This window comes from Lepidothrix coronata, unplaced genomic scaffold (assembly GCF_001604755.1).
Source record: "Lepidothrix coronata isolate B3197 unplaced genomic scaffold, Lepidothrix_coronata-1.0 Scaffold79, whole genome shotgun sequence".
In the NCBI taxonomy this organism is placed as follows: Eukaryota; Metazoa; Chordata; class Aves; order Passeriformes; family Pipridae; genus Lepidothrix; species Lepidothrix coronata.
The window spans coordinates 1,042,736-1,069,887 of NW_016690259.1; the positions used below are offsets into that span (position 1 = coordinate 1,042,736).

General features: G+C 36.7%; 1 protein-coding gene across 3 annotated transcripts in view; it reads left to right on the forward strand.

The window, feature by feature from the left end:
• LRBA (LPS responsive beige-like anchor protein) overlaps window positions 1–27,152 on the forward strand; it is a 410,805-nt gene that overhangs the window by 191,831 nt on the left and 191,822 nt on the right. For all 3 annotated transcript variants that reach the window (XM_017820154.1, XM_017820156.1, XM_017820155.1), the window contains exon 37: window positions 20,498–20,622. In XM_017820154.1, coding sequence (XP_017675643.1) covers window positions 20,498–20,622 — 125 coding nt within the window. The remainder of the gene's footprint in view (window positions 1–20,497; window positions 20,623–27,152) is intronic.

The window sequence follows — 27,152 nt, forward strand, 5'->3', positions numbered from 1 at the left end:
CTTTATTCATGAAAGGCGGTAATCTCGGGCTAATGCCGCACTTAACTCTGTACTTTCAAAATGATTTGCCTGATCTGATAAATTATGCAGTCTTTTATTTTGACCTTGTAACCTTGTAGAGTTTACTCAAACTGACTCCACAGTATTTGCCACATTAGCAGTATAATGGCTGTAACCAGTTCTTGTACTACAGTTCATTCTGCAGCGAAAGGTAAACACTGGGCCATGAAAATTTATTGATTCAATTACGTGATATACACATAGTACCATTTGAGAAGTGTTTTCGGGATTAAGTCATTACATATCTTCTGTTTGGTCAAAAATCTGAAATATATAAACAAGGAAGCAAGCAAGTACTGAGAAATACAAACTGCTGTTTTTACTGTATGTAGAATGTGCTGTTAGACATTAATCTAAAAGTTGTTTAGGTCGAAGAACAAGCCAGACATTGAATTCTCATGCATTTCTTCCTGACCAAGGTAACTTTTGTACTCAGTTGGTCCTGTAAGTATGTTATAATTTACTATGTAAATTATTTTTGTGGGCTTTTTTGTGTAAGAGTCTAGGCTTTGCAGCTTTTCTGTTTGAACAGAACTGATGACTGTACACATTTTTCTTCCTTAAACAGTAGAAGGCAAGGCCTTCAAAAAGAAAAAAAAAAGTAGTAAATTGGCTGGAGCATACTGTCATTACATGACATCATTAATTTGTTTCATACTTTGTGGCCAATTTTGTTTCAGATGACCATGCTTTTAAATCTAATGTGCTTTTATCTTGCCTTGGAATATCTTGATGCCTTGATCTGCTCAAGCGGAGGAGCAGGGATATTTTGATACAATTTAAAGACAAAACACAAAAATAGTTACCTTTAATTTATCTCTTATTGTACTGATGGTAAGTTTATAATATAGGCAAGATAAATTCTGCACAACTTCTTTTAAATAAATTATGCAATGGCACAATAGTATTAAATATATGTATAATTATGAGGCATTTAGTATATTAAGAAATTATCTGAGAGGTCACTAAAGATTTAGGATGCTAGTGAAAAGAAGAATATGAAGAAATTGTTAAGAAATAAAAAACATAGCTCAGAAGTAAGACTGATTGTTTTCTTTATTTTTACTTCTTATGTCTTTTGCACTCTATAGTGTAATGCAGTTCTCACTATTTGGTCTATACTCTGACCCTGCTTTTTAGCATTGAGTTTTCTGGCTTTGTTCTTTGGGTCTTGCTGGCCAAGGTAAATGATGTTACCATGGGTTCAACTGCAGCTCTGGCAGAGGGGCTGAAGTTGCTTTGTGGAGAAGCATGATAGCCATGACTAATTAGAACACCAGTATCTCAGAGGTAATTAGGAAACTGGAGAGGGGAAAATGAGGGATATGTGGAAATTTTGGTGTCTTATTAGCACATATGTTGGCTTCAAATGACCTAGTAAAAACACAAGCAGAAAAATAATCAATGGCAACAAAAATACCATGTTGCTGTACTATGTTGCCCCTACTACTCGACTTCACAGGGCAATTTTCGATTTTTGAAAGAAATGACAAGGAAAGAGGGGAGAAGTGTGTAAAGGCATTCCCTTCTTGGCGGGAAGGGACAGGAAGATGGCCAGGAGGACTCTTGACCAAGAGGCGAATGGGGGATATGAAATGGGGGTGAAAATAACAGAGGATTTTAGAAGCCAACAGCTGCAGCTGATGAAAGCAAAGACTTCAGAAAAAGGTGACATGAAGGGTGCTTGTATCCCATAAGTACTGAAAGAACTGCCACTGAGGGAAGGGGAGAAAGGAAAATTACCTACATTTGGGTGTATAATAAATACTAAAGTTATTCTAGTTACATAGGTATAAACTGTGTGTATTAGCCTGAAGATGCAGCTGTAAGCTTTCATGTGGTGAGGCTACAGAGTACTACTTTTTTGTGTAGTTTTTGCTGAATTGCATTGTGGCTGTGTATATGTGTTGGGGATACTGTTGGGAAGTCTGTTGGGGCAGAATTTCTCAGTGATTCTCAGGTGGGCTCAAAAAGGGTGTTGTCCTGTCAAAGTGTGTGGTAGAAGAGCCACAGCATTTCAGCTGCAGTTCTAAAATTCTGAGTGTCACACAGAGATGTCTGCCCTGGGGTGACCCTTCTGAAGAAAATTGCTGTACAAATTCGTTTTAAAAAACGCGACATGCAAAGATCAGGATGGCTGCAGGCAACTGCTCCCTTAAACAGGCAGCAAGTGTTCTATAATAAAATTCATCCAGCCATCTTCTTTCATAAAGCTGATTTTTTGGGCATGATTTCTACAAAATCTTAAGCTGCCTGTGGTTCTTCAGATGATAGGTAATTTCTGTTATTTCCCACCTTTTCTCTTTCCTGCCTTTGTTTCTTTTATGTCTCTCCAGCAGCAGAAGGACAGGTAGACAGATGCATCTATTCCTCACCTCAGTGCTCTATGTTAACAGAGTTGTGAGAGTTAAAAGGTCAGGAGCTCAAAAGCTTACTGAAGGTCAGAACTTATATTACTTATTCAACCATATTTTGACCCTGTATGTATTATGAAACAGTTTTTAATTGGAGAATCTCATCCTGTTTCTTTCTGGAGACCATTTTATCATTTAGTATACAGAACAACAACTGCCAAGCAGCTGTTCAGATGTTGTTTCACTTGGATTTCAGTCAGTAGCCCAGCTCTTGCTTGCTGAGGTAAAATTTTCATCTTCACTTTGAGTAAAGTTTCTAACACTCTGAAGTAGATTTATATTCTGTACTGAATACAGAAGCCAGTGGGCTTTTCTAGAGTGATTCTGTCTAGAGTGATTTTGGCTTCACAAATCTTCCTAGCAATTTTTTACAGTGACTCATAATTATTCCCATTTCATGGGTGGCAAACTGAGGCACAGAAGAGATTACAGTAATAGGTGTCCTCTGCCAGGTTTTCATATTATCTTACATAGTACACTGTATTTAAAGAGTAAAACCTCTACTGACTTCCAGTGTTTCTCTGGATACTTATCAGTTCTGGAGTCCAAGGTTTCCTACTTGGTACTGAGAAGATGAGATACATTATCAGTGCCCATGTGTGAGAAGTCAGATGTGATGCCCAGCATCATTTACGTTCTATACTATCTCTGACGTTCTTTTCTGAAAACTGGAGTCATCTTTTCTAGCCTTCTTTATGTTCTTCAGGTGATTGCAGTGAAAGGGATTGTTCACCCAAGTGACAAGGGGAATAGTTCCGTTGAAGCTGAAGACTCTGGAGATTTAAGGACAAGTGTTACAAGTGTACTTATGCTGGAGAAGCAGTACCAGAGTGTGAAATAAATCAGGGATGAAACTAAATCCTCTCTTGCCATTATGTGAAGCATGGTATGTAATGAGCATCTAAAGCTGTGATGTGATCCAGTAGATCAGCAGAAGCTGCTGAACCTCTGTCAAAAAGATATGACTCTGTTAGGATTGGAGGAAGGAACTGGTAAACAAAAGGTTTGTAAGTAAAAAAGATACTGGGAATTAAGAATTGGTAAACTGTGGCATAATATACTTCGTGACGTAAGGGTAATATGAGTCAATTTAACTGAATTTTTCAGTTTTTTGCTTGCTGATACCAAAGGCTTGTTGTTTTGGCAATAGAAATTTCTTTGGTGGCTATTTGATATTTCAATGCAGATAAATGTAAATAATTATATATAATTTTGTATAAATAGATTTATTTAGATATTTTTATAAATGCCCTTAAATACTTAAGGGCTGTGTAAGCCTCAAAATGTAAAACACATTTCATACTCTTTTTGTTCCTCATTGGTGCAGAAAAGAGAAGTCTGGAAAAACGCAGTCTGAGGGTTTCTTGGTTTGCTAGATCTTTCCTAGAGTTCGTCATTGATTCCATATGTGCATCAACTGTCTGGCCTTCATGGTGAAGGGTACCTTTTATCTTTAGGAAATCTTTAAGCAATTTAACTTTGCTTAGCTTATTGTTCAGTAATAAGGAAATAACATAAGGAAAGTGATTTAAAATATTGTTTTATGTAAAAAAATCGAACTACTTATTCATCCATTATATAAATAGAGCTGTATGTATTACTATTAATTCAGTATCATTGATTTTGACCTAAGTTGATATTATGAGCATAGTTTAATCTTGAGATAAATGTTTCTATCAAAAACCAAAATACTAATTTTCTTGTAAAGAAACAGGGGGATAAACTTAATTTTTGTTATTTCTAGTATGTTTAGAGCACATAAGTAACAGGTTAAGGGGAAGGAGAAGTCAAAAATATCACAAGTGCTTTGTATCATTTTCTTGCAACCTTAGCACTTCACCATGAACATTATAAATGACTGATTCTCCTTTAGGTTCTGACTTGCTTTAGAATGATGTATGAAATAATATGTGTTTTGCATGTCCTGTTTGTAATGATAAAGGTCATATAGTATCATTTACATAATCTCTAGCCAGAAATGAACTCCAGCAATATCTTCTGTATAACATATACATTATCTGAGGTTTAAAACTCTCATTATTCATGAAAGTTAATTTTACAGTGGGTGTGAATGATCTATCTTATGGCTGCTTTTTTGATCATTCTATAAAATAATATGGAGCAAAGCCTGCACAAATAGCAGGAAAACCAGTAAAGAGTGATGCATTTGCTTGACTCTGTGTATACCCGATTGGATCTTGATTGATGGCAATCATTTGTCTTTGTCAAAAAAAGGAGAAAAATTCAGACATTGAAATAAGAGTGCTATCAAACTTTCTACAATGGCAGAAAGATTCTATTAATGTAGCCTGAGAGTATTAACTGTCTCTGCTAGAAAATGATAAAGAATGTTAATTTTTTTCCTTGAGCATGTATAAGTGTAAACTGCATTATTTTGTCTATGCTGGAAGACTGAAAGGGGCATGCTACAGATTTATGGCATGTTGGAATTAAAAATTAAAAAAAAAAAGTAAATTACAAAAAAAAAAGGAAAGAAAAAGCCATATACAAGAGCTTAATCCTTCTGATTATGATTTCACAACAAAACAATAAAAGTTTAAGTAGCACAGTGTCGTAAAATCCTTAATGCTGCATTCCAATTGATATTGAAGCTTTGAAGACTAACTTCAAAGGAGGGTGAACAAGAGCAAAAAATAGATATAAAATAAACAAAAAAAATTGACAAGCTTGGTTTTAGAAGTCCTTTTGTATGTCAGATCTAGGAATACTGACCCGTTACTTGAATGGGCTTTAAGGCAACTTCCTTATTAACGATGCTTAGAAACACAAAGCATATGTTTGTGGGTTACATTGTCTTAAAGGAGAGGGAAATGCTGTTTCACAATACAGTAATACTTGCATTACAAGAATACTTTTTCTTTTTAAATAAAGGAATATATAATTTATATATATATATATATATATGTATAAAACCAAACACAAAACCAAAACACCAAAATCCCAAAGAGTTAATCACTGGATTTATCATGCTGTTAGTATCTGTGGATTTTGTTATATGTCTGTTATGGTCTTTGGTTCTAAATAGCAGTGTTAAAGTTTGATTACTGAAACAATATTTTTTAAATTATGAACACAGCAAATAGCCTCCATGAGTACCCTCTCTACCCTAAGAAGGCAAATATTTTTTGTTCCTGAACTTTTAAAGGATAAGAAAACTGTAGCATTCAACTTTGATGTTTACTAGTCCTTGATGCACCCTTAAAAATAAATATGTGAGAGATTGTCATTTTAAGGACAGCTGAAGGAAAGGCTATATCAAAACTGTGAACCAGGACTTACAGTTCTATCCAGTACCTGTGCTAATGTGCTTTGTGGTTATAAGTCATTTTAAAGGATTTTTTGTTTGGTTGGTTTGGTTTTTTTTCACTGTTTCTTCATTGTGTTCCTAAAAACACTTTCTACCTTTGCCTTACTGCAGTATGTGTCAGATTATGGCAGCAGGCTACTGATTCAAACATTAAAGGGCAACATAAACTGTGTTACCTGTTCTTGCTTGAAGAACCTTTTAGTGACATCATTAAAAAGTTGATGCATTTTGTATTAACTCATTTGTTAACCTTCATGAAACCTTTGCTACTGCTGCTGAAGATGCTAAGATGTGATTTTAGCTGAGTTGGTGATGCTGTATTTAATTTTTGTTTAATGGTAGGGTGGGTGAGACATAACTTGTATGATTGAGATCTTCGCCATTTTAAGGAGCACCTGCAAGATTACTTCATGACAGGCAAATTTTGGAAGTGTTCAATATACACATACAGACAGTATTTCACTTCCTCTCTTCTGAAAAATAACAAATGAGCACCAGAGTAATAGTGTAGGACAGTATTAAAATTATGAGGTCTCATATTCAGGGAGCAATAGAATCAGGATCACCTATATTGTCCTAATAAAGATATTATAGAAGAAATATTCTCCCCTCAGCTTTCTTTTTGCTCTTGCCTGCCTGCATTTTCTGTCCTCATTAATTCTTTATCAGATTTCCATTACTTTTCCCAGGTTTTTGTTTAGCCAGACCTGGCTTTATGGCCCCCCTTCTCTACCTCTTCTCCACCCGATTCCCAACTCTGTCCTGTTTACTCTGCTTGATCTCCAGCAGATCATGTACATGTAATCCTTCCCCTCTCACATTTTTATCTTCCGTGGCTTCCACATCAAGATGCTTTCTTTGTTACCTTGTAGGCTCTTTTGTCTCTTCTGTATCTGGATGAAATGATTTCCTTCTTTGTGCTGCTTATGTTGTTGTGGATGTAGAGGGCACTGGTGAAAGGCAGCTAGAACTTTCTTTGTACCAATGACTCTCAGTCTTTCAGTCTTTCTGGAGTGGCCATTTCAGAGAAAGTTTTTTAAAGAGAGAGAAAACCTTTCAGAGAAAAATATTAAAATTATACAAATTATTAAAATATAATAAACAGAAATAAGAATTATATGCTAGAAGACTTTTGGGCAAGTAGAATTACCTGTAAACCTATTTCTCTATGAAACATTCAAAAGCCATTGAATCCATGTCACAGAATAAATTCAGCCAAAGAATCAGCTCCATTTGTTAATGCATTCATTTCTCCTCCAAATCCTGTAGTGTGCTGTAATCTCTGTGATGACTGTCAGTCTGTCTGTGCTCCTCTCACTGTCCCCTTCCCTCATGGGAAATTTTTGGGGAAAATGCCATCTTGCAGCGATTAGTATCAAAGATTGGTTCCTTCTATCATATGGTTTGGTAAGTAATCTGTAGCTATTGCTGTGATTTGCTGCTTGCCTGTATAGCTTCACACATGTATTTCATTTCCAAAGTTTAGCAAAGTTATTCCCTATAAAGAGGGTGAAAGTCTAGATGAAAGCCGTCCCTTTTGTGAAAACCATATTCTCTATCCCTCTTAGTGACTGGTACAACAAAGTAAATTTTAATGGTGCATGATACTGAAAATGAATCCTGTGACCTTGAGAAGTTTTAGCAAAAGATCAGGTTTTATGTGAGTCCTTTTGCCATTGTTTTCATTGCTCTATTTTTAATTTTTAGTTGAAAAATGTAGTACAAGTAGCTGAGTATATATTCAGTACTTGAAACACTTCAAATTAATATTCATGAATCACTTAAAAAAAACCCCAAACTGGTTTGCATGTAAATTAATGATTTTTATTCTTTCTAGGGCTCTGTTCATTTCATTACTAACTGCATTCATCTTCCTCCTGAAATGAGAAAGCATGGTTTCTCTTCTGAAAACATTAGTGTTTTTACAGCAATGGAGAACTTCTCATTTTATCTTATCCTTGAAATCTCTTACAAAATATATGGGCTTTTTATTTTGACAAGGGAAGTGAAAACATTCAATTTTCATGATGAAATGAAACAGTCTTTTTTCAATTTTGAGTGTCAGTCTGAATTGACTGTTCTGTCAGCAGAGAAACTAATTGCACAAAACCCATGCTTTTCAGTTCTTTTATCGTGATTTCTCTTTAAGAGTGTTTTCTGTGATGGATTTAACAAACTTTGTAAACAAGGTTTCTTGGAGAAATTGTATTATATACTGTATCAAAATGTTTGAGTTCTTTCATTTTTTCATCATAGGCTACTAAAGAAAGAAGTTAGCTTACTTTAGCAGTGGTAATACATGATTATTTCTAAGGCTGAATAATGGAGAAAGGTGTGACTACAGATAATTACAGATACAGTTTATATATGCAGGAGGGAGATTATGTTCAAGGAAGAAAATGTGCATTATGATGCAGTGTACTTAAATTATGCTTATAAGTATGTGCACAATAATTTAACAGTGGTGTGGTCCTAAATAATCTTCTCTGAAGAATTTACATAAAACAAGAATTAACATGTCCAGCAAAAAATGTGGAGAATTGTACAGTTGTTACAGAGAACTGTTCTGTTCTCAGGTTTGTATCACAGATTTTAAATACACAGTTTATAGTTTTTTTAGGAGTTTAGGAGGATTTTCCTCTTTAGTGTCCCATCTATAGTATTTTGTGAATATCAGCAGTATCACATACTGTACAGATACTTGATTTATAAACACACAGATGGAATCTGTAGTCCAGAAACTGGGGTTTGCCTGTGCCACTGAGAGCTCTTCACCTTGTTGCTGAAGTGAGACATTAGAACAGAAATTCCCAGAAATGTCCACAGTTCCAGCTTTCTGTTTTTCACTGCAGTAATTCTTCCCAGTGTGGGGGTTGAGGCCACTGATACTTGGGTTTGTTTGAAGTCTGTTTCTCCTCTGTGGATGAGTACTTAGAAGAGAGAAATACATTAGGAGGAAGAAGGAGTATAAATAGACAAACCACATTAGACTCAGGAAATCCCCTGAGCTGAAAATAGTTGGAAACTGGCACAGTGTTAGGGGAGAAGTTGTACATGGTCGGATTGATCTTACTCTTCCTTAAGCCACCACTGACATTTTGGGATGCAGAATTTCAGGTTAGACTTTTAGTGAGGAAAAGTTCTTTCTGTCCGGTGGGTGCATTCATGTGCCCCCTCTGCAGGAGGACAACCTTGAGAGGTTGGTGGCACCACTGGAGTGATGCAGTTTGTTTGCAGTCCAGTACGACTTACTCCAGAGCCCTCAGTTCTCCTCTCTGATGGGGGTGTTTCTTAGTGGTGCTGAATGGCTGTGAGACAGGGATTCTTTGCTGCATAGGGGTTATTATTTCCTGTTATGAATGACAGTGTTGTGTCCAGTTTGTTCCCCTCCTTGGTGGGATTGCTGTGTTGAGAAGCACTGCTTAATATTGAGAAAGTTGTTTCGATGTCAGGAAAAAGGCTAAAGAGGTTTGTTGGCTTTCCTACTGTTTTTGATGGTGTAGTTGTCTGGTTTTGTTGGGTTTCGTTTTTGGGAGGTTTTGGGGGTTTTTTGGTGAATTAAAAACAAGTAAAGGAAAAGCTAGATAAAGAGGGAGAAGTTGGAAACCTTGTCAAGAGAGTTAATAGCTCCCCTGAAGGAGAAACTTTGTCTTTTAAACATGTGTCTCTATGGATGCTGACACAGAGGGGAAAGAAGTTGTGGGTGTCATGTTTAAATCACTGAAATGAACTGGGAAACATTTCCTGGTTTGTTGCTTCTTAAGCTTTCATTTTAGAGTCTTTGTTATCAGTGCTGTTCTGTAATGTTGGATTTAAATGCTAACACTCTTAGTCTTGAGCATAAAGCAAGGCTATGTGGAAGAGAGAATATTACCATGTCTCTTGTATTGCTCAGTCCAAGTGTTCATTACCAAGTTCACTGTTGCTAGATTTCTCTCTTAAAGTAGCTATAGAAAAGAGGTTTACATCTTCTCAATGGCTTCTGATGTGTCAATGTGCACTCTTTTATCCTGGACTAAGCCCTTGAATTACTATATTAAAAGAACCTTGGGTGGTTTAGCACTCTTAACAACTGCTCAGGCTTTACTGCAAGTAGTCCTTTGGTAACTTTTGTAACATTAATAAGGACGGCTTCTGCACTTCTCTTTTATTAATGTAGCCTCTTTTCAGAGGGGGCTGGTAACTATCTTCAGAACCTTTATGACCCATGGGACTTCAGTGGATCTCAAGAGGCAGTTCAGTAGCTTAAGCTGGTTTTGATTGGAGGTGTAATTAAAGCTGCAGATATTTAGGTGAGCTCAAATTAGCACTGAGTAATCAGGCATAAAATAGTACCATATTTATCCAAATACAGGAGGACAGTGATGGTTGTGCTCAGAAAAAACCAATTATGAGGTGTCTCCCTACCTCTTGACAGGAGCCCCAAATACGCGCTTTCACCTTTCCAAATGGAGACTGACTTTTTTTAACTTACTCTCTAACTTACTCTCTCTCTCTTACTCTCTCCAGCTCCCCACTCTGGAGATGTTTTTCCTACCTGTCTAGACCTTAACATCTGTACCTTCTGCTGCTTCTCCATCCTCTGTGTATAGTGTTGGTGCTGTTCTACATAGAGTTCTTGCAGACTGGGCAGCAGTATTCTTTACATGTCCTGTAAAGGACTTGGTGTGAGCTGATGGTTACCACCTTGCCAAGGCCAATTCACAGGCAGCATCTTCACGTGCAGACTCTGTCAGGTGACAGTTTTGAACTTGCCTTCCTCTGCAGTGCCTATTAACTGCCAGCCTTTTATCTCCTGGTTTGATGATCACATATAGTGGAAGAGAAGGTGTGTTTCCAGGCTACTTTTTCCTTTATTTAAACCTTCAGTAAATACAATATTCTCTTTGTGGTCCGGGAGAGGGTGCTTCATCATAATTCAGTGCTGTGTTTTTTATTTTTAGAGACAGTTTGCAGGGTGAAATATATTTGTTAAGTTAAACCCTTTTAAAAGTATTTGAGTCCTGTTGTTGTTTCCTGAGTATTCTGTGCTAGTATGGTAACACTTAGGAGTCTTGTTCCATGTGCTTCTTAGTGGTCTTGCTGCCTTGTGCTTATTGTTTCCTGTCTCAGAGCGTGGTACAATGTTTGCAGTTATTTGAACTCTTTCTTACATGTGTTTCTGCAATCATCACACAATGAAGTCATTTCCCACATTTTGCCTTCCTCAGATTTTAAATCGAATTAAATCTTGGACAGAAGTGTTAGTCTTCACATCAAATCATACTTGATTTTTTTAGAATTTCGTTGGGATTTTTTTTTTTGGTAAGCTTTGATTTTAGTTATCAGAGAGTAGGAGAAATGCAGGTAATGTTCAAGTTGCGTGTCTTTAAGGCTTTAATATCCTAACTTACAAACTGAATTGATAATACCTTTTCCAAGGTGCTGTTTAACAGAGGCCAAACATGCAGAGGACCTGAGAGAGTTGCCTGTTCCACCTAACATAATTTAAAGCAGAGGGACAAGTATGTTCAAATTGATTTGTGATTAAGCAAGAGGTTGAAGGGGGAGTTTGCTTATCTCCCCAGATGCACTCAAATTCTGTCCACAATAAAAAGATAAAATATATATATGTATTTTTGATATGTAGGCATTTAGAGACCTCAGAGAGGTCGACCTTCTCTTTATTATTCTGTGTTAAAAAAACCTCCTCTCTACGGTGGTTGTTGAATTGCTGAGTTGATTTAGTTAGTAGATAGTGATTTTAACTTAAATCAAATGAAAAACAAAACAGAAACTCCAAAAAAAATCCAACAAACACCCCCCCCCCCAATTACTTTAGATCTTTCTGGCAGAGGACTCTGAAAATATATAAACAAAAGAGAAAAAAAATTAACTTCCTGTAGAAGAACATAGAGCAGAAAAGTATTTGTTCAATCAGAGGGATGCACTATTACATTTTTATGGAAGCAAGAAAAGTATCCAGCTGTTAAGAGAGCTATAAAAAAAAGGATACAGGTTAGGCACAGCTTTTAAAGTGTAGATATATGGGAATGTGATTCCATCCTGTTTCTTCTAAAGAAGATGGTAGTGAAGCTGAAGTGTTTGGGCCAGGTCAACTCCAAGATTTTTTTGGGGTAAAGCTTTGCTGTAATTCCTGTGTTTAATACTTCTGGGGTCAGAACAATGTACAAACAAAATAACAGAACTGAGCAGATTATCTTGTTTTGCTCAAAAGTTGATCCATATATCCACAAATGCTGAAAGATTATGATCTCAAATTTCAAGCTACTGAAAGAATTACTTTGAGTCATAATATTTCAATGCACATTATGCCTCACAGAAAATCTGCTGATGCCGTAATTAGTGAGAAAATGCATAGATACTTCCTATGCATGTGCTTCAGGTAAAAGCACCAGAACCAGCAGGAATGGCTAAGTAGATAGAGATTGAGCTGGCTCCTTCATCATGGTATATCCTTGAACCTTTATTCTTATATTCCATTGTTCATTTTGGCAAGGAAGGGATGACCAAGTACTGCTGACTAAATTTCCTCATTATCAGACAAACAGCAAAAAAACCCTCTAGTGAGATGCAGTGTATACCTATTTTTTGTATATTATGGTAGTTATTGTTATTTTCAATATGAATAGCGGTTTATGGGTCTCTGTGAACTATAGTTACTTTGAAAAACAAATGTTGTTGACTGTAATCAGGTGTAGGATGTGTGAGATCTGTGAAGATTTATGAGCAACTAAGCCAAAGCATCCAGCTGCAAATTTGCTATACATTCATTCTTCCATGTCTGAATCATGTCTGAACTAATTTTTGCTGAAAGCCAGAAGAAAGTTTTCATGTTAACTTCTGGTAGAAAAGTGGAGTAGTTTTCATTTCAATTAATTTATAATTATTCTTGACAGAAATGCAACACAAATTGAACTGTGTTTTAAGGTGACATCTTTGAAAGTGCAGTTTTATTTTAGACTGATCAAAATAAGATCAGTCTAAGATAAGATAATAGTTGCAGAATACATGATTAGTACTGTACCATGTACTTAAGTGAGCCCTCTTTGAAGTATCAGTGTGCCCTGGAATGCCAGCACTTCAAAGAATGCTTCCTCCAAAAAGCTGGGGTTAGCCAGCAAGGGGTTAATAAAGATCAAAGAAGAGCATACATAAACAGAACTGTTTTTAAACTGGAGGTTAATAACACCATTATCTAGGACAGCAACACCTTAAAGGTGGGCTTGTCTTTTCCCTGACATGGTGCTTTATAATGCAGAGAGGGAGACTGAAACATTTATAGTCAACATTTTTTCTGGATTGCTTTTTAAATGAGGAATTCAAAGCTTGTCAGTGCAGAAAAAAGTCTCTGTGATACCTGAAATTGGCATTGTTTCTCTAGTTTTGTTTGCATGCTAGTTAGGTGGGAATAGATTTCTGGTATGATTCCATGAAAACACGGAGATCTGGAGGCCTGGGCAGGGAATTGCGTTGCCTAATAAATAGGTGGTTGAGACAAAGTAAGTAAGTATTTCCTGTATAAAAGCATACAAACAGCATTTCTACGAGTTTTTAAAATTCAAATCTAGGAATTACAGATCTGAGCTGTTTGTACTGTCTTGTTTATAAGGGGAAATAGCATGAAACGTCTCTGAAGACACACTTCCCTTACTGACGTTTGCATCTTTTCCTCTACACTGGAAGCACCTTAGGTTTAAATTGTACAAAGGCCCCCTACCTGCTGTGCAGAGTTCCTCAGGGTTCTGTGCTAAGTCCATGCAGACGTTTTGCCAGAAGTTCATAGCTTGCTTTTTACATCTATTTCTTCTGAAAGATGTAAAGAAGAATGGCACTACTCCCCTGCAAATACAAGAAACCCCCCCTCCACACACACCTGTGTAGACAAAGCTAAATGTTTTCTTGGAAAAGGGTAAGAAGAAGTAAATAGGCTATTCTGATTTAATGCATTACATTATTAGCATTCTGCATAATTGATATTATGCCAAGGGAGTTGTACTCAGTGGCCTTGGGCCTTTATTATGACCAGTTCCTGTTACTACAGCAATGACTGTGGCAGAGATTAAGAACCTGCCTGTGCATGATGTTTTTCTCTTAAGGATACTCAGTTATTTCCATTTGTGGAAGTGTGTATCCTGAAACTATGGGATATGAATGTTTATGTGTGAGGAAAACGAAGATAACATTAGAAGGCAGAGACTGCTAATATTAGAGTACGATTACATGATATGTCTTTTTTGATATCAAATACATTCTTCCTCATCCCTTCCTTTCTTTCTCACACCTGTACATTTTTTTTCCCATATTTTTAGTTACACAGTTGCTGGTTAGGCTGCAGAGTAAACAGATTACTGATATAAAACCGAATAAAATCAATGAACTCTTACAATCCCAGATAGTTACTGTCATTCAGTTTAGTGTGGCTGCACAAATGCTTATGTGAAGGCAACTGAGTGAGGGAGAGAGAACTGTGACTGGTTTTGCCATTGAAGAAAAGTATAGGTAATGTAGGTAGTGTTTCCAAAGATCTCAATGCACTTATCAGGAGTTAATTAATCTTTAATGTTCTGAAGTAGGTACATTATGAGTGAAGTGCTGTGAAATACACACATTGGTGTGTGTCTGGCCAAGTAATGTTTTAGCTGCAACTTTGACTTGATACTAATCAAACCTTTTCCTGTGTGCTTTGGTAATACAGGTAAAGTGGGAATCAGATCAGGAACCTTATTTACTGAAAAACTCTTTTTCCCTACTGCACTGGTACTCTAATTTAGATTTACCACATGGAAAACACTTGTGCATGGTATCTCTGTAGGAAATGCTGAACTTGGTAGTGCTGCTGAGAACTTGCTTTTTAAGTTACATCTTCAGTGTTTGCTTTACCATCATTAAGGTCAATGTTTTATTTTCCAAAGTATGTTATATATTTTTGATCATGTTCCAAATTGATAATACATCTAGATGTGCATAAAACATTTTTTAGATTAATGTTTGCAAACATAGTAGTATGCTAATCGTGTGCTCTAGTGTAACTTGGTTTTTTAGATCAAAGTTTGTGAAAGCTCATTACAGGAATATTGAAGGGTTTCAGAAAATGTTTTACTTGCTTTCTGCAATTGCATTTTATTGAGTCAGTTAGTGGAACATACCTTGCATTTTACTGACATGCAAAATATGAGAGATTTTAGTTAATATTCTGGACATCCAGCTGTATGAAAATGCAGTGGATTTCAATTTACAAGATAAAGCAGCCTCTTACTTAACATGATGCCCTGCAGTCTGCTGGAGGCACTTCACCAAAATTTCTGCAGTACTTTTTGGAACTTCAGCACTTCTGTCTTTGAATTGGCAATCAAATCAATGCTGAGGGATGAGTGGATTGAGAGCAGCCCTGCCGAGAAGGACTTGGAGGGGCTGGTGAGTGAGAGGCTGGACATGACCAGCAATGTGCACCTGCAGCCCAGAAAGTCAGTTGTATCTTGGACTGAATCAAAAGCAGAGTGGCCAGCAGACCTCTCTGCTCCACTCTGGCGAGACCCCACCTGCAGTGCTGCACCCAGCTCTCAGGTCCCCAGCACAAGAAGGGCATTGACCTGTTTGGAGCGAGTCCAGAGGAGGCAACCAAGATGATGAGAAGGCTGGAACACCTCTCCTATGAGCAAAGGCTGTGAGAGAGTTTGGACTGTTCAGCCTGGAGAAGAGAAGGCTACTAGGAGACCTTCTAGCAGCCTTCCAGTACCTAAAGGGGCTATGACAGAGCTGGAAATGAACTTTCTACAAGGGCATGTAGTGATAGGACAAGGGGAAATGGCTCCAAACTGACAGAGAGCAGGTTTAGATTAGATACTAAGAAGAAAATTCTTTCCTGTGAGGTTGGTGAGACTCTGGCACAAGTTGCCCAGAGAAGTTGTGGATGCCTCATCCCAGGAAGCCTTCCTGGCCAGTTTGGACAGGGCTTTGAGCAATGTGGTCTATTGGGAGGTGTCCTGGCCCACAGCAGGGAGGTTAGAACTGTATGATTTCTAATAAGGTCCCTTCCAATTCAAACCATTCTATGATTCTTTGATTCAAATCTGAAATGCTTATTGCTGTTTCTTTTTTTTTGCTTTTTCCTTTTTTTTTGCTTTTTTTTTTCCCGAGAAAAAATGTTTGTGTATCCCCACAGGAGATATCTGGATTGAGTTCTTGGAGCATTTTACATGGAAGCAAAAGTTATCTAGATGTAGACCAAGAAATGTTCCTGAACAGCATTAAAATAATCTGACATATATTTTCTTTAAAATTGTGCATTGCTATTTGCATTCTATGATTGCTCTTATGTGTAATTTAGAAGGAACACCTGATATTCTGCATTTGATGAGCTATTGCGACTGAAGTGCATAACAAACTTTAATTAGAAGTTGTAGTAGTCATGCAGTTGGTGATAGAGAAACCACAGAGCCGCCGTCTTTCTTGTTTCCTTTCAAACCTTTCCTGTTGTTATTGATGAATAAGTGGTGTTGCCGCTCTGTTTTTGGCTATGACGTTAATTTAGCCTGTGTTTGAACAGTTACACCTTAGAAATTGTCATCAGGGATTGATTGCCTTGCTGATGGTCTTAGTGGAGAGACCAAGGATTGATTAGGTTCAGAGATGGACTCACCTGCTTAACTCTACAGTCAGAGTTCCAAGGAGGAGTATGTAATCTGAAAATTTATCTTGGTATCTTCGCATAGGTTTATCTGCTTTTAAGTTTGTTGCAATTGCCTTTCGTGGAAGTGTTTTTTCTTGCCCTTGAGACTAGATAGCCTTCTAGATAGATTTTTTTTTTTTTTTTAGAGCTCCAGTCATCCTCTGTCTCTGCAGATGATTTCTGTAACACTGTACTGTTTTGCCTTACTTTCAGTTTCTTTGTTTCTCTTTTCTGTGCTGTATTCGTTTATTTGCTACTAATCTAAAGATTTGAATGGGGGCTTCTGTGGTGTGCTAAAATCTGTTCTCAGCTAACTGGTAGCCTGTACAGAACTAGAACCTCTCCAACTATTGCTTTTGTAGGTTTACATTTTCTTTCCTCTTCCCCACCTCACACAGCGCCTTTACAAACCACGCTAATTTACTTGACTGTTTCTTTTCTGGTGTCTTAGGGGTAGCAGAGTATCTTGAAAAACACAATAGATAACACATTACAAGAAGTGATTCTACAGCATTTGCATGATCCTATTGTCCTTCTCTGTAACTGCTTAGATTCAATTTAAATCTACAGTGTATGAGGACCAGTAGGTAATTCCCATGCCTAAAATTCCTTTGCTCTAACACCATAATAAAAGTAATACAGCAGTTGATATGTTTTGTCTCCAATTGTCTTAAATCTTTGAAACTGGTAGGAGAATTGGTTTCTTGTTCCTGGAGTGAAGATAAGTAAGCATTCATGCTTTTTCCCATTGGCCAAAGTGAAGTGACTTTTTTTTCAAGACACAAAGTCCTGAGGACACAGGAAACATTCTATATTTAATCTCATCTCTGTACAATTTTAGCAGTTAAGTTAGTTGCATGGAACTGAGAGGAAAGTTTTATCTCAATTCTGAGTACATAGCCTGGTAGTTTGGGAAACTGTTTGAAAAATAAAGCAATATAATAGTTGTGCTATTTGAACAAAACATTTAATATAAAAGCTTTTTTTCTATTCAGTCAATATTGTTACTAAGGAACCACTAATTACTGTGCATCACGTTATAGGGGCCCCGCCAAATCCATGCAAATCATATGATTTATAATTCATAAATCCGTAATCCCCTGAGAAACTTTGCTCTTGCACTTAGACTAATTGAGTACTTATGTTCATCGATCCAGTCCATATAGCACCTTTAGTCCATATGGCAGCCTTTATTACAGGGCTGGGAACTTCTGCTGTCATATATCCCCTGTAGCCCATGCTGCTGTACTGTTTCCAAAATCTGCTTCCTTGATCCTCTGCTTCATAATCCTTCAGTCTGTCAGCAGTCAGTTCTGCCCAAATCAGAGCAATATTTCTGTCTGTCTCCCCCTAGCTGCAGAGGTATAACGTCTGTGTGGTACAATACTGCCTTTTGGGGATGGGACTGCAGTGGTTAATTGATCTTACCAGTAAGGTAGTGTTCTGGAGTAGCTGTATAATACACTGGCTTAAATTGGTTCTAATATGCATTTCTCCCAGTAGTTGCTCTCAAAAATGGCTCACTTATAAGAATTAGTCAACATTGGTGTTTGTTTTTGGCTTTGCAGGCTTTTGTTGCATGTTTTTCTATGTGTAGAGGGTAGATAACTTTTTTTTAGTCTTATAATGCAGTGGTTGCCAGTAGTTACAAATACTCAAATACACAGTCTAATAGCTGATATGTATTTGTTTATAATAATCAGTGCACCAGTGAAGGAGATAGAACCCTATGCAAATTTCCTGTGCTGAACTAAAAATAAAAGTAAGGGACTAAAGATGTATTATGTTTCAGGATAATACTTCATGCCTCATCACTGTTACCTACTGTCCTAATAATTTTTTGCATAGTTTTGTGATGTGCTATAATTGCAATTGTTATCCAGAAGAATGGCATCACTTAATTCTATCAAAACTGTGGAAAGATAGATGAATGACAAATTAATAATTTACCATCTTTGCATAATACTGCGGCACAGAATACCAGAAGGATTGATGGCAGAAGAGGTTAACAAATTTTAGAGGCTTCCATTAGCTTTTCATTGTCATATGTTTGCGGTGCCGACTGAAATAAGCTTTGTAGGGGATCTCAGTCTAGGGAACTAATTACTCGTGCCGATTGCCACGCTGATGAATAGACCCTCATTGTATCGGTCCCCTGAAGACGAGGAGCAGTCTGTGATTCACGACTGCATCCTGGCTGATATTTGATAATAATTTTAACAGATAAATGTAGGAAGGCAGAATGATGAAGTGCCTATCCGTGCTCTACGACTATCAAAGGCATGCACGTAGCCAGCTGTGTTCTGCCTTTTTTCTATAAACACTGATGGAGAATTTTAAGTTATTAATCGACCTTTGAATAAACCCGTAGCTTCTTGCGTTTTATAATTTTTCTTTGGTTAATTATTCCAAAATCATTGGGTTTTACAACTAGAGCATTCCAATTTCAGCACGACTGTAATACAGACTAAGTGTGAAAATATGATACTGGGGAATTTGATTCCAATACTTCAGTATTTTTCTGGAATTAAGAAATCAGAAAGATGAAGACTAGCACTGATTTTTCTTTGGTGTTAAAAAAAGCCACAGAATTTTAATGAAGAATGCAAAGACAGTCTCCATTTTTATAAAATTTTTTTTCGGTTGGAATTTTTAATGTCTACGAATTATGTTTGAGAGTAGGATTATACAAATCATTTTGGCTTTGTTACTACATTTGAAACCTTGATTTACCTTAAATAAAACTCATTTTAAACCTCAAAGCTAGGAATGTAGATACCAAGTATTTTTTAACATTGTGATCTGTAAATTAGTTGTGGCTATTCACTTGTCAGTGTTGGCAGGTATACCTTCTGTTAGCTCCTGGATCAGAAATGGAATTTATATGCATTTTCATCTGTTGTTTTAATACTAGCTATGTAAACAAACAAAATCAGTGTTATTTAATTTGGGCGTACGCGTTTTCAGGATATCATGGCTTTCTGTGCCTCAGGCATTTTCTGTTTCTTTATTTGCTATACCTGGAATTGGCATTTTTTATGCATTCTCTGGGCTAAAATACTGTTTCACAGTGGCATTCATTCATGATCATCTAACAAGATAGTAACTGGCACTTGTATATGACCATATTAAAAAGATCTACGTATATTTGGAACGTACAATAGAAAATAATGAATTTGATATAACCTTTTCTAGATGTAATTTTTTAAAAGTATGCCTTCTATGTAGCAATTATTACACATCATAACATGTAGTTTTTAATTAAATGTAAAAACACAACTACATAAACCAGAAATGCAATCTGATTTGCTTGAAAATAGATTGCTGTTTCACTCTCCTGGAATGGTTTATTTAAAAACAGTAAATGGAAAAGAAATGCATTTTCTCGTGTTGTTCTAAGCCTCAGGGGCTAAATGTAATGAATATTTTAAGAGATTATTTTAATTAAATTCCTGCACATCTAAACAGAGTAATATTTTATTATCACATACATAACCATGTAACTGAGGTATTCATTAAAGTTAACACTTTCTGGACCAAGAATTCATGGCATGATTTACTGACCTTGTGCAAAAAGGCACAAATTAGGAAGAAAAATGAAGGGGGACAGACTTTGATTAATATAGGTAATGCTATACCATATTTATAATAGCCTTTTCCCTATTCTGGTTTATAAATGCAGTCACTGAGAAAGGTGCCCTGCTGAGGCTGAAATGAGGCTGAAATCGGAGCACATGCCACTAGAGTGTGGGGAAACTGATCACACTGTCAGCAATTCATTTCAAAATGATGTATTTAGTGCTCATTTCACCTTCCAAGAAAAAAGGGAAAGGAGTTCCTTAGACTGGAAGGTGATATTGTTATTTTCAAGGACATACCTAAGTAAAAGATTGCAGAAAGGGGGGAGGTTAAAAAAAAAAAAAGGCGAAAGCAGCGCAAACAAGGAGAGCTTTATGCAGAAATTCAGCGCTACCATGCTGTTTGATAATTGCTAACATATGTGGCTCCTCTGTTTCATTGTAGTCGTCCTCGTGAGTTCTGGCGCCTTGACTACTGGGAAGATGACTTGCGGCGCCGGCGACGATTTGTGCGTAACCCCCTCGGATCGACACATCCTGAAGCGACACTCAGAGCAGCCGGAGAACATGGTCAGTGTAAAATCTGCCTCTTGCCACCAGCGGCAGGTTACAGTGCGTGGTGGCAAAGACTAGACCTTCCCTCCCGTGAGAATGCTGGAAAACGGTCCCAAATCCAAGGCTCCTGTCATTGCATTTCGTGTTCGATACGGGGATAAACTGACCGTTACTTCATATAAGCAGCGCTGGTGTTTGCTAAGCCCCCTCCTTACGTCTTAGCAGGGCTGGCACCTTGTGCGTGCTTTGCATGCCATGTTTGCAAATACAGTTTTTGCTAAGCAGAAGAAAAGTGGATGCAATTTTGCCATTAATCCGTGGACACACTTCCTTGTAAATTACCTGCTTATGCTTTAGTAACTTCAGAAGAAGGTCTTTCCTGTTCAGAAATCCACAGCAATTATTTCAGTGAGCCTTAGCTCTTATCTGCCTATCATTACAGGTATATTAGAAGTTAAAACTGCACAGATATTTGATTATGTGTAAGCCCTCTAGTTTTTCTGCAAGAATTTGGTATGGAATAAATAGTAGCAAATGCTGAGATGTAGAGTTACTGCTCAAGAAGCAAAACGGTAATGATGATTTCTACTTAGTGATTTAAAACAGGAGATGGGGGGTTTTTTTACAAGTTTTTTTCCCATCTTCTGATCAGGGATCTCAGTTACGTCTGCTATGTCTGTTCTAGAAGGGAATGAGTTTACAAAACTGAGTTTTGTAAATACTCTCAGTTTGAGAATTTTATAGTAAATAAAGATATAAACAATCAAACAAAAACACACCCAAAGCTAATGAACTTTGAGTTTTAGTATAGAATTTTATGACTTTGCAGTCTAATGAATACATTAATAAGATGGAAAAATCTTTCTTGTATTTAAAAATAATTTGCTTATATTTAAAGCTGATTACCCTTCACCTTGAAGATATATGTCATGGAACAGAATAATTTAAATTTAGTTGGTTTTTTTTTCTTTTTTAGTTTGCGAATTACTGCATACATACACACGCAAATTATATGTGGAGGCATAAACTTTATGCTAATTTAAAATTATAAAGACTGTTGTGTGAATATAGAAGAACATCACTGTTGTAAAGTTAGTTTCTGTCAGGCATCTTAACCTCTTGCACTCAGCCTTAAAGAGCCATTTCTGGAAGAAAATGTCTACAATATGTCAGCTGATATAATGCCAAATGTGACATCAGTCCTCTAAAATAAATGACCGTACAGAGAATAGTCAATAAAGTGATCTGAAAACAATGTTTGTAGAGCCCTACATCTTTGACTATAGAAAGAGGAACAAGATGTAGAATTAATTAACCGATTTTTTCCTTTGGGGCGTGTTGTTCTTAATAGTGGGTGTTGTTTCTACGCCATGGACTTTAAGGGCACTCGATTTTTTTCTGTTTAATACTCCATGGACAAACAACAACTGCCCCCCCTTTAATATTGTGGATCCTTTAAAGTCAATAGATCTTGTTGCAGTTTTATGTATTCTACTTATATTTTCATATTTGGTCTTTAAACTGTTTATCAAAATTTTAAAAGTATCTTTACTTTTACTGAAAAATATTTATATTTGCATAACTAATTCTTCCATAAGTAAACACACGATGATGCAATTTTTTTTTATTTCATACTACTGTGATATTTTCACTAATCCATGCTATATTTCAAGGGTTATGGCTCATACTCAGTGTATAATTGACAGGACTACAATTTTTGTCAATACAAAGAAAGACTGAATAAAAGTAGCCCTATTTCTTAGGCACTGCTGGTAGCTAACCCTGGTAATTTAAATAGAGCTAATCGTTTTCTGTCTGCCTTTCTGTTCAGATTTTGACATCCTTAGCAGTCTTCTATTATATTTAGTTTCCTTTATTCAGAATTTAAATGCATACTGCATTTGTTATCTGTTGTCATTCTGTTTCTTCATCTATCCAGTGAATATTCTAGTTTACCTTAAGTATTATTTAATGTGACTTCTGAAAATATAGATAATTGCTATCTGCCTGGGTGTGTGTATAAATGCAACTGTCTTGTTCCAAGTCCTTCCACTGGCAAGGTGTAAAATAGATGACCAAAGCACAAGCTCAAGTTCAACTGGAAACTACAGAAAATGTGTAGGAATGCATAGGTAGTTGGGGTTTTTAATGTTTCATTTTGGATTTGTTTTTTTTGGTGTGGTGTTTTTGTTTTGGCATGGAGGGGGGAGCTGGGTCTCAGAAGGTATAGTTGTCAGAAAGGTCGACTGGAGTGGTCACTTGGTCTATTTCTATCCAAACAGTATTTATAAACTTTTAATATTAACCAGTTTCATGTCAGAAAATCTGATTATTTTCAGATCTTCTGCAATCAGACTTTTGGGCCCTGCTTTCATGATGTAGATATCCCTAGGATTTGCAGAATATTTTCTCCAGTATGTTATGATTTCATATCAATAATTTATCATTAATTATCCCATTTCAATTAATTTTACATGTCTCTGAAGCAAAAGCATTTTTAGATAATGTGTAAAAGGTTCCCTACTGCCTATTTGAGGTTTTCTCAAAACATAACAGACCAAAACCTAAAATTATACTTAAGGGATTTTACCAGAAGGGAGATGGGAAAATAATGCATAAATATTGGAAAAGTGCTATTGCAGTGACCATACTTGAAAACATGGATTTTAGCACAGTTTTCATTAGAAAGTAAACATTATCAACTGCTTGGTATTTTTCAAATACAGCCAGATGTATTCTCCACCCCAGAGAGCTCACAGTGTAGGAGTCATCCCAATTTGCGACTGTGAAAATTATTCAGAAACAATCAGAAGCCCGGTAAATATTGTTCAGTAAAACCTGAGGAGAACAACAACAATCAGCTCTGTTGCAGCCTAGTTATGTGTCTTAGTAGCAAGAACCAATCTTTTCCAGGGATTGATTTGATTTGAAGGAGAACCTCTGGTGCAGAGGTGGCAGAATAAATACCTGAAGACTAATGTTCTCTGTTCAGACAATCAATACCAGCCCCATGACTATACTTCTGGCTACCTTCTAGTTAAAAACAAATTTTTTAATTCTGACAATTTAATTGCCATTCCCAAGTTCACATTAACTTGCTTGGGAAAAAAAGGCTTTAGGTAATTTTTCAAAGGAGGGGAAAAAAAAAAAAAAAGATCCTTCCGAACTGGCTATTTGTAAAAGTCAGTCTAATAGTGTATTGAGAGGAGAGGAAAGAGAGGTAGGTGAAGGTGGTTCGGTAGAAAGTTTGGGATGGAAAGAGTTAACTCTTTTCTATTCTCCCTTTCACCTACTGTTTAGAAATGGAACCAAAATACTTATATAGATGTGAAAAAAATGAGTACTTTAAACCCGTTGGTATTTTTAAATTGACCCCCAAATGCAAGACTTTATGAGAGAATCTTTAGCTGCTAGAAAATACCTTATCGAGATTTTTGAACAAGTGATTTATTGTGTTTTTTAATTGACATTTGTTAAAAATTTGAGGAGAGGGGGATTAAAACAGTCTGACAGCCTGTAGCATTTCCATCAAGGCAATAGGTGGAGTTCAGGGCTTTGTGGCTGCAAAGGACTGGCAGCTGGTCACCTCAAGTATTGCAGTCGACTGGTTAGTTTTATGTGCCTCAACTCAAGGGATGAAAAAGAAGTCTTAAAAATAATGTTTTAGAAATCTGGTGTGAAAGTGGTTGGTTTTTCCATTGTTATCTTTTTAAATAAATGGGAAGACTAGAGGGAGCCCTTTGTTAAAAAAAATATATATAGTAGGGGGTTTTTAATGTACCTTTTCCTTGAATTGCTTTTCCTAGTATATTTACCAGTCTTTAAAAAAATGCAGTAACTTCTGTATCATGCTTTTGGATACTTTATTTCTCAAATGGCTTTTAAAAACTGTAGTTTGCATGTAAGGTTAAGCTGTAGGCAGACAATTCAAAATAATGTGTCATTCTAGCAACGTCTTAAGCTTGGTCAGCAGCGTAAGCCAAACTGTTATTTTTACGCCCAAATGTTCCAGAGATTTAACTGGAATAAATACAACCCACTGCAGATGCCGAGATCTGTTTGCAAAACGCTGCTTGAAGAAGCTGAGTCTTACAGAGAGGTTTGGGAAGGATTGCATGGAATTACACTAATGAATTACAATAATGAATTTGCTGTGCTAGATTAATACTCTGCCAGCAGGCTGTTATGGTCAGTGTGATACACCGGCCAAGCCTTGAGGTCTTGATCCTGAAAAGGTGTGTGCAAGTGTGTGCTTAGATCTGCAGGGCTGGAGCCAGAAGCTCCAGTCACCCCAACAATAGGCAGGCCTGGCAGAGAGTGATTTGGGTTGGAAAAGGCAGAGCAGGGTTTGGGACCTGAAATATGAAATCCAGTGTAATATCCCTATGTGTATGTGTGGGAACTGAGTATGTCACATGATGTAATGCTTTATCATATGTGTCTCTGATCAGTAAATACATGGAGAGAACTGGACTGTGGCCTACCTGCGTAAGTGCATTTATCTACAGAAGAATAGGTGAATCCATGTGGAATGTATTGTGTTCTGTACAGATACTCACGTGAGCCTGTGTGTGTTGGTTGCAGATGTAGTGCTTTATTCAAGTCAGTACAGAAAAAGCAGATTCTGGTTCAGAGTGTGATGTCTCATTGCCTTCCAGTAGCTAGTCTGCAGGCGGGTGGACAGGCCCTACATCTTCCTGTGCCTGTGTGTACACACGTTTCGTGCACGTCAGGAAATGTGGGTAGCTAACATCGTGTGCAAAGAGATGACAAAAACTTACAAAAGCGGACTAAAAGAATTTGTGCTCTAAAATCTCTTTTTAAAAAGGCAGTTACATAAGATGTATGTTTTTGAATCAGTATAATATCATTAATTGGGGAAAGAAACAAAATCTGAGTAGGTGAAAAGGACGAGGTAAGAGGTGTGTACTTCTGTTATCCAGTCATCTTTGGTTTGAAAGTTGCTGTACTGATTTTATTTTTTCTTAAAGACTGAAGGACATAGTAGCATTATGGACAAGTTGTGCTAAGTATGAAAGCATTAAGCTTTGATTTTGGCTCTGAATTCAATCTTAAATGAGACTAGGTAGAGGGCCAGTTTGAAATAGCATCTTCAGTATAACAGACTCTAGTAGAGGAAGCAAAAAATGGCAGGTCTGTACAGTGCAGATGGGGTTTTTGAAACAACAAGTATAGTTTGCCTTCATTAAAAGAAAAAGGACCCCCAAAAAAAGGAAAAGAAAAGAATTTATTATCTTGGACTTCATCCTGAGGTGGTTTTGTTCTGTTTTACTTTTTTTGATCTTTAAGAGTGCTGGTAGGGCAGTGAGTAAGAGTGCATGTGGTGTGTGTTAGTACACTGATGGTAATTTTACTGCTGCTAACTGAAAATCCTCAAGGGGGAGTTAATTACAGGAAAACCTTCCTAAATATCAGCCGCATATTTTCCATGACAAGAAGGTTTTCGACTCACATTGAACAACTCCAGAATCCAAGTGATCATTATTTACATGAGCACATTTTGCAAGAAAGTAAAATTTGTGTTCGTACAATGCAATTAAAGCTTTACAGTAGTTTTTTTTAAGGCTTGTTTACAAATGGCAGTTAGGCAGAAAGGATCGTACATACATTGCATTTTATGTTGTAGGGCAAGTTAAATTTCCTTTTATTTGTGTTTTTGTGTGGTTGGTTTGGGGTGGGGGTTTTTGTTTAGTTTTTTGTTTGGGTTTTGTTGTTGTTTGGGGGATTTGTTTTGATTTTGTTTTTGTTTTTTGTAAGATTAAGGCCTAAACCAAAACCAGGGTATGTGGTCATTTAGATTTTTGTGTTGTTGTGGTTGTTTTTTTATTGTTAGGGTTTATTTTTTTGTTGGTTGGCTTTTGTGGGTTTTTTTGGTGGTGATTGGATTTTTTTACTTTTCTGGAATTGAAAAGTTTTATTATTTGCAATTTATGTGCATATATTTGTTTAAACAATTTAAACTTTTTGTATTGCCACCGGGGAATTGCTGCCTTCTGTAAATGTTTGCAGATTAACATATTTTTAGAGTAAGCCCGTAGAGCTTCAAATCAAGTATGGCAGCAATCAGAGCGAGCAGCAACCAGTGTGTTGAAGTTAGTTGGTCCTGATTTGTTTGGTGAATGTTTTTCAAACAAGGCTGTGCCATGGGTATTCTCAATGTATCTTTTAAGACACAGTATTTTTATTTTCACCTTAAAAAAAGGAAAAAAAAAACCAACACATAGACTGCTGTATTTTGGCGTTTACCACAGCAAGAGATAACTTACATGTAGAGCAAGTAATTGCCTGTTTTTATTGCCTTTTTTTTCTTTTTCCTCTTTTTCCTTTTTTCTCTTTTCCCTTTTTTTTTTTCCTTTTTTTTTTTTTTTTTTTTTTTTTTTTTTTTTTTTTTTTTTTTTTTTTTTTCTGCTGCTGCTTGGAGCTTGTAATTTAAATAAACCCGGTTTGGACGCAGCAGCGCTCCCGGGGCCGTGCGGGGCGGGGGTGTCGCTGCCCGGGCACGGCGGTGACACATTTCCCTGCCC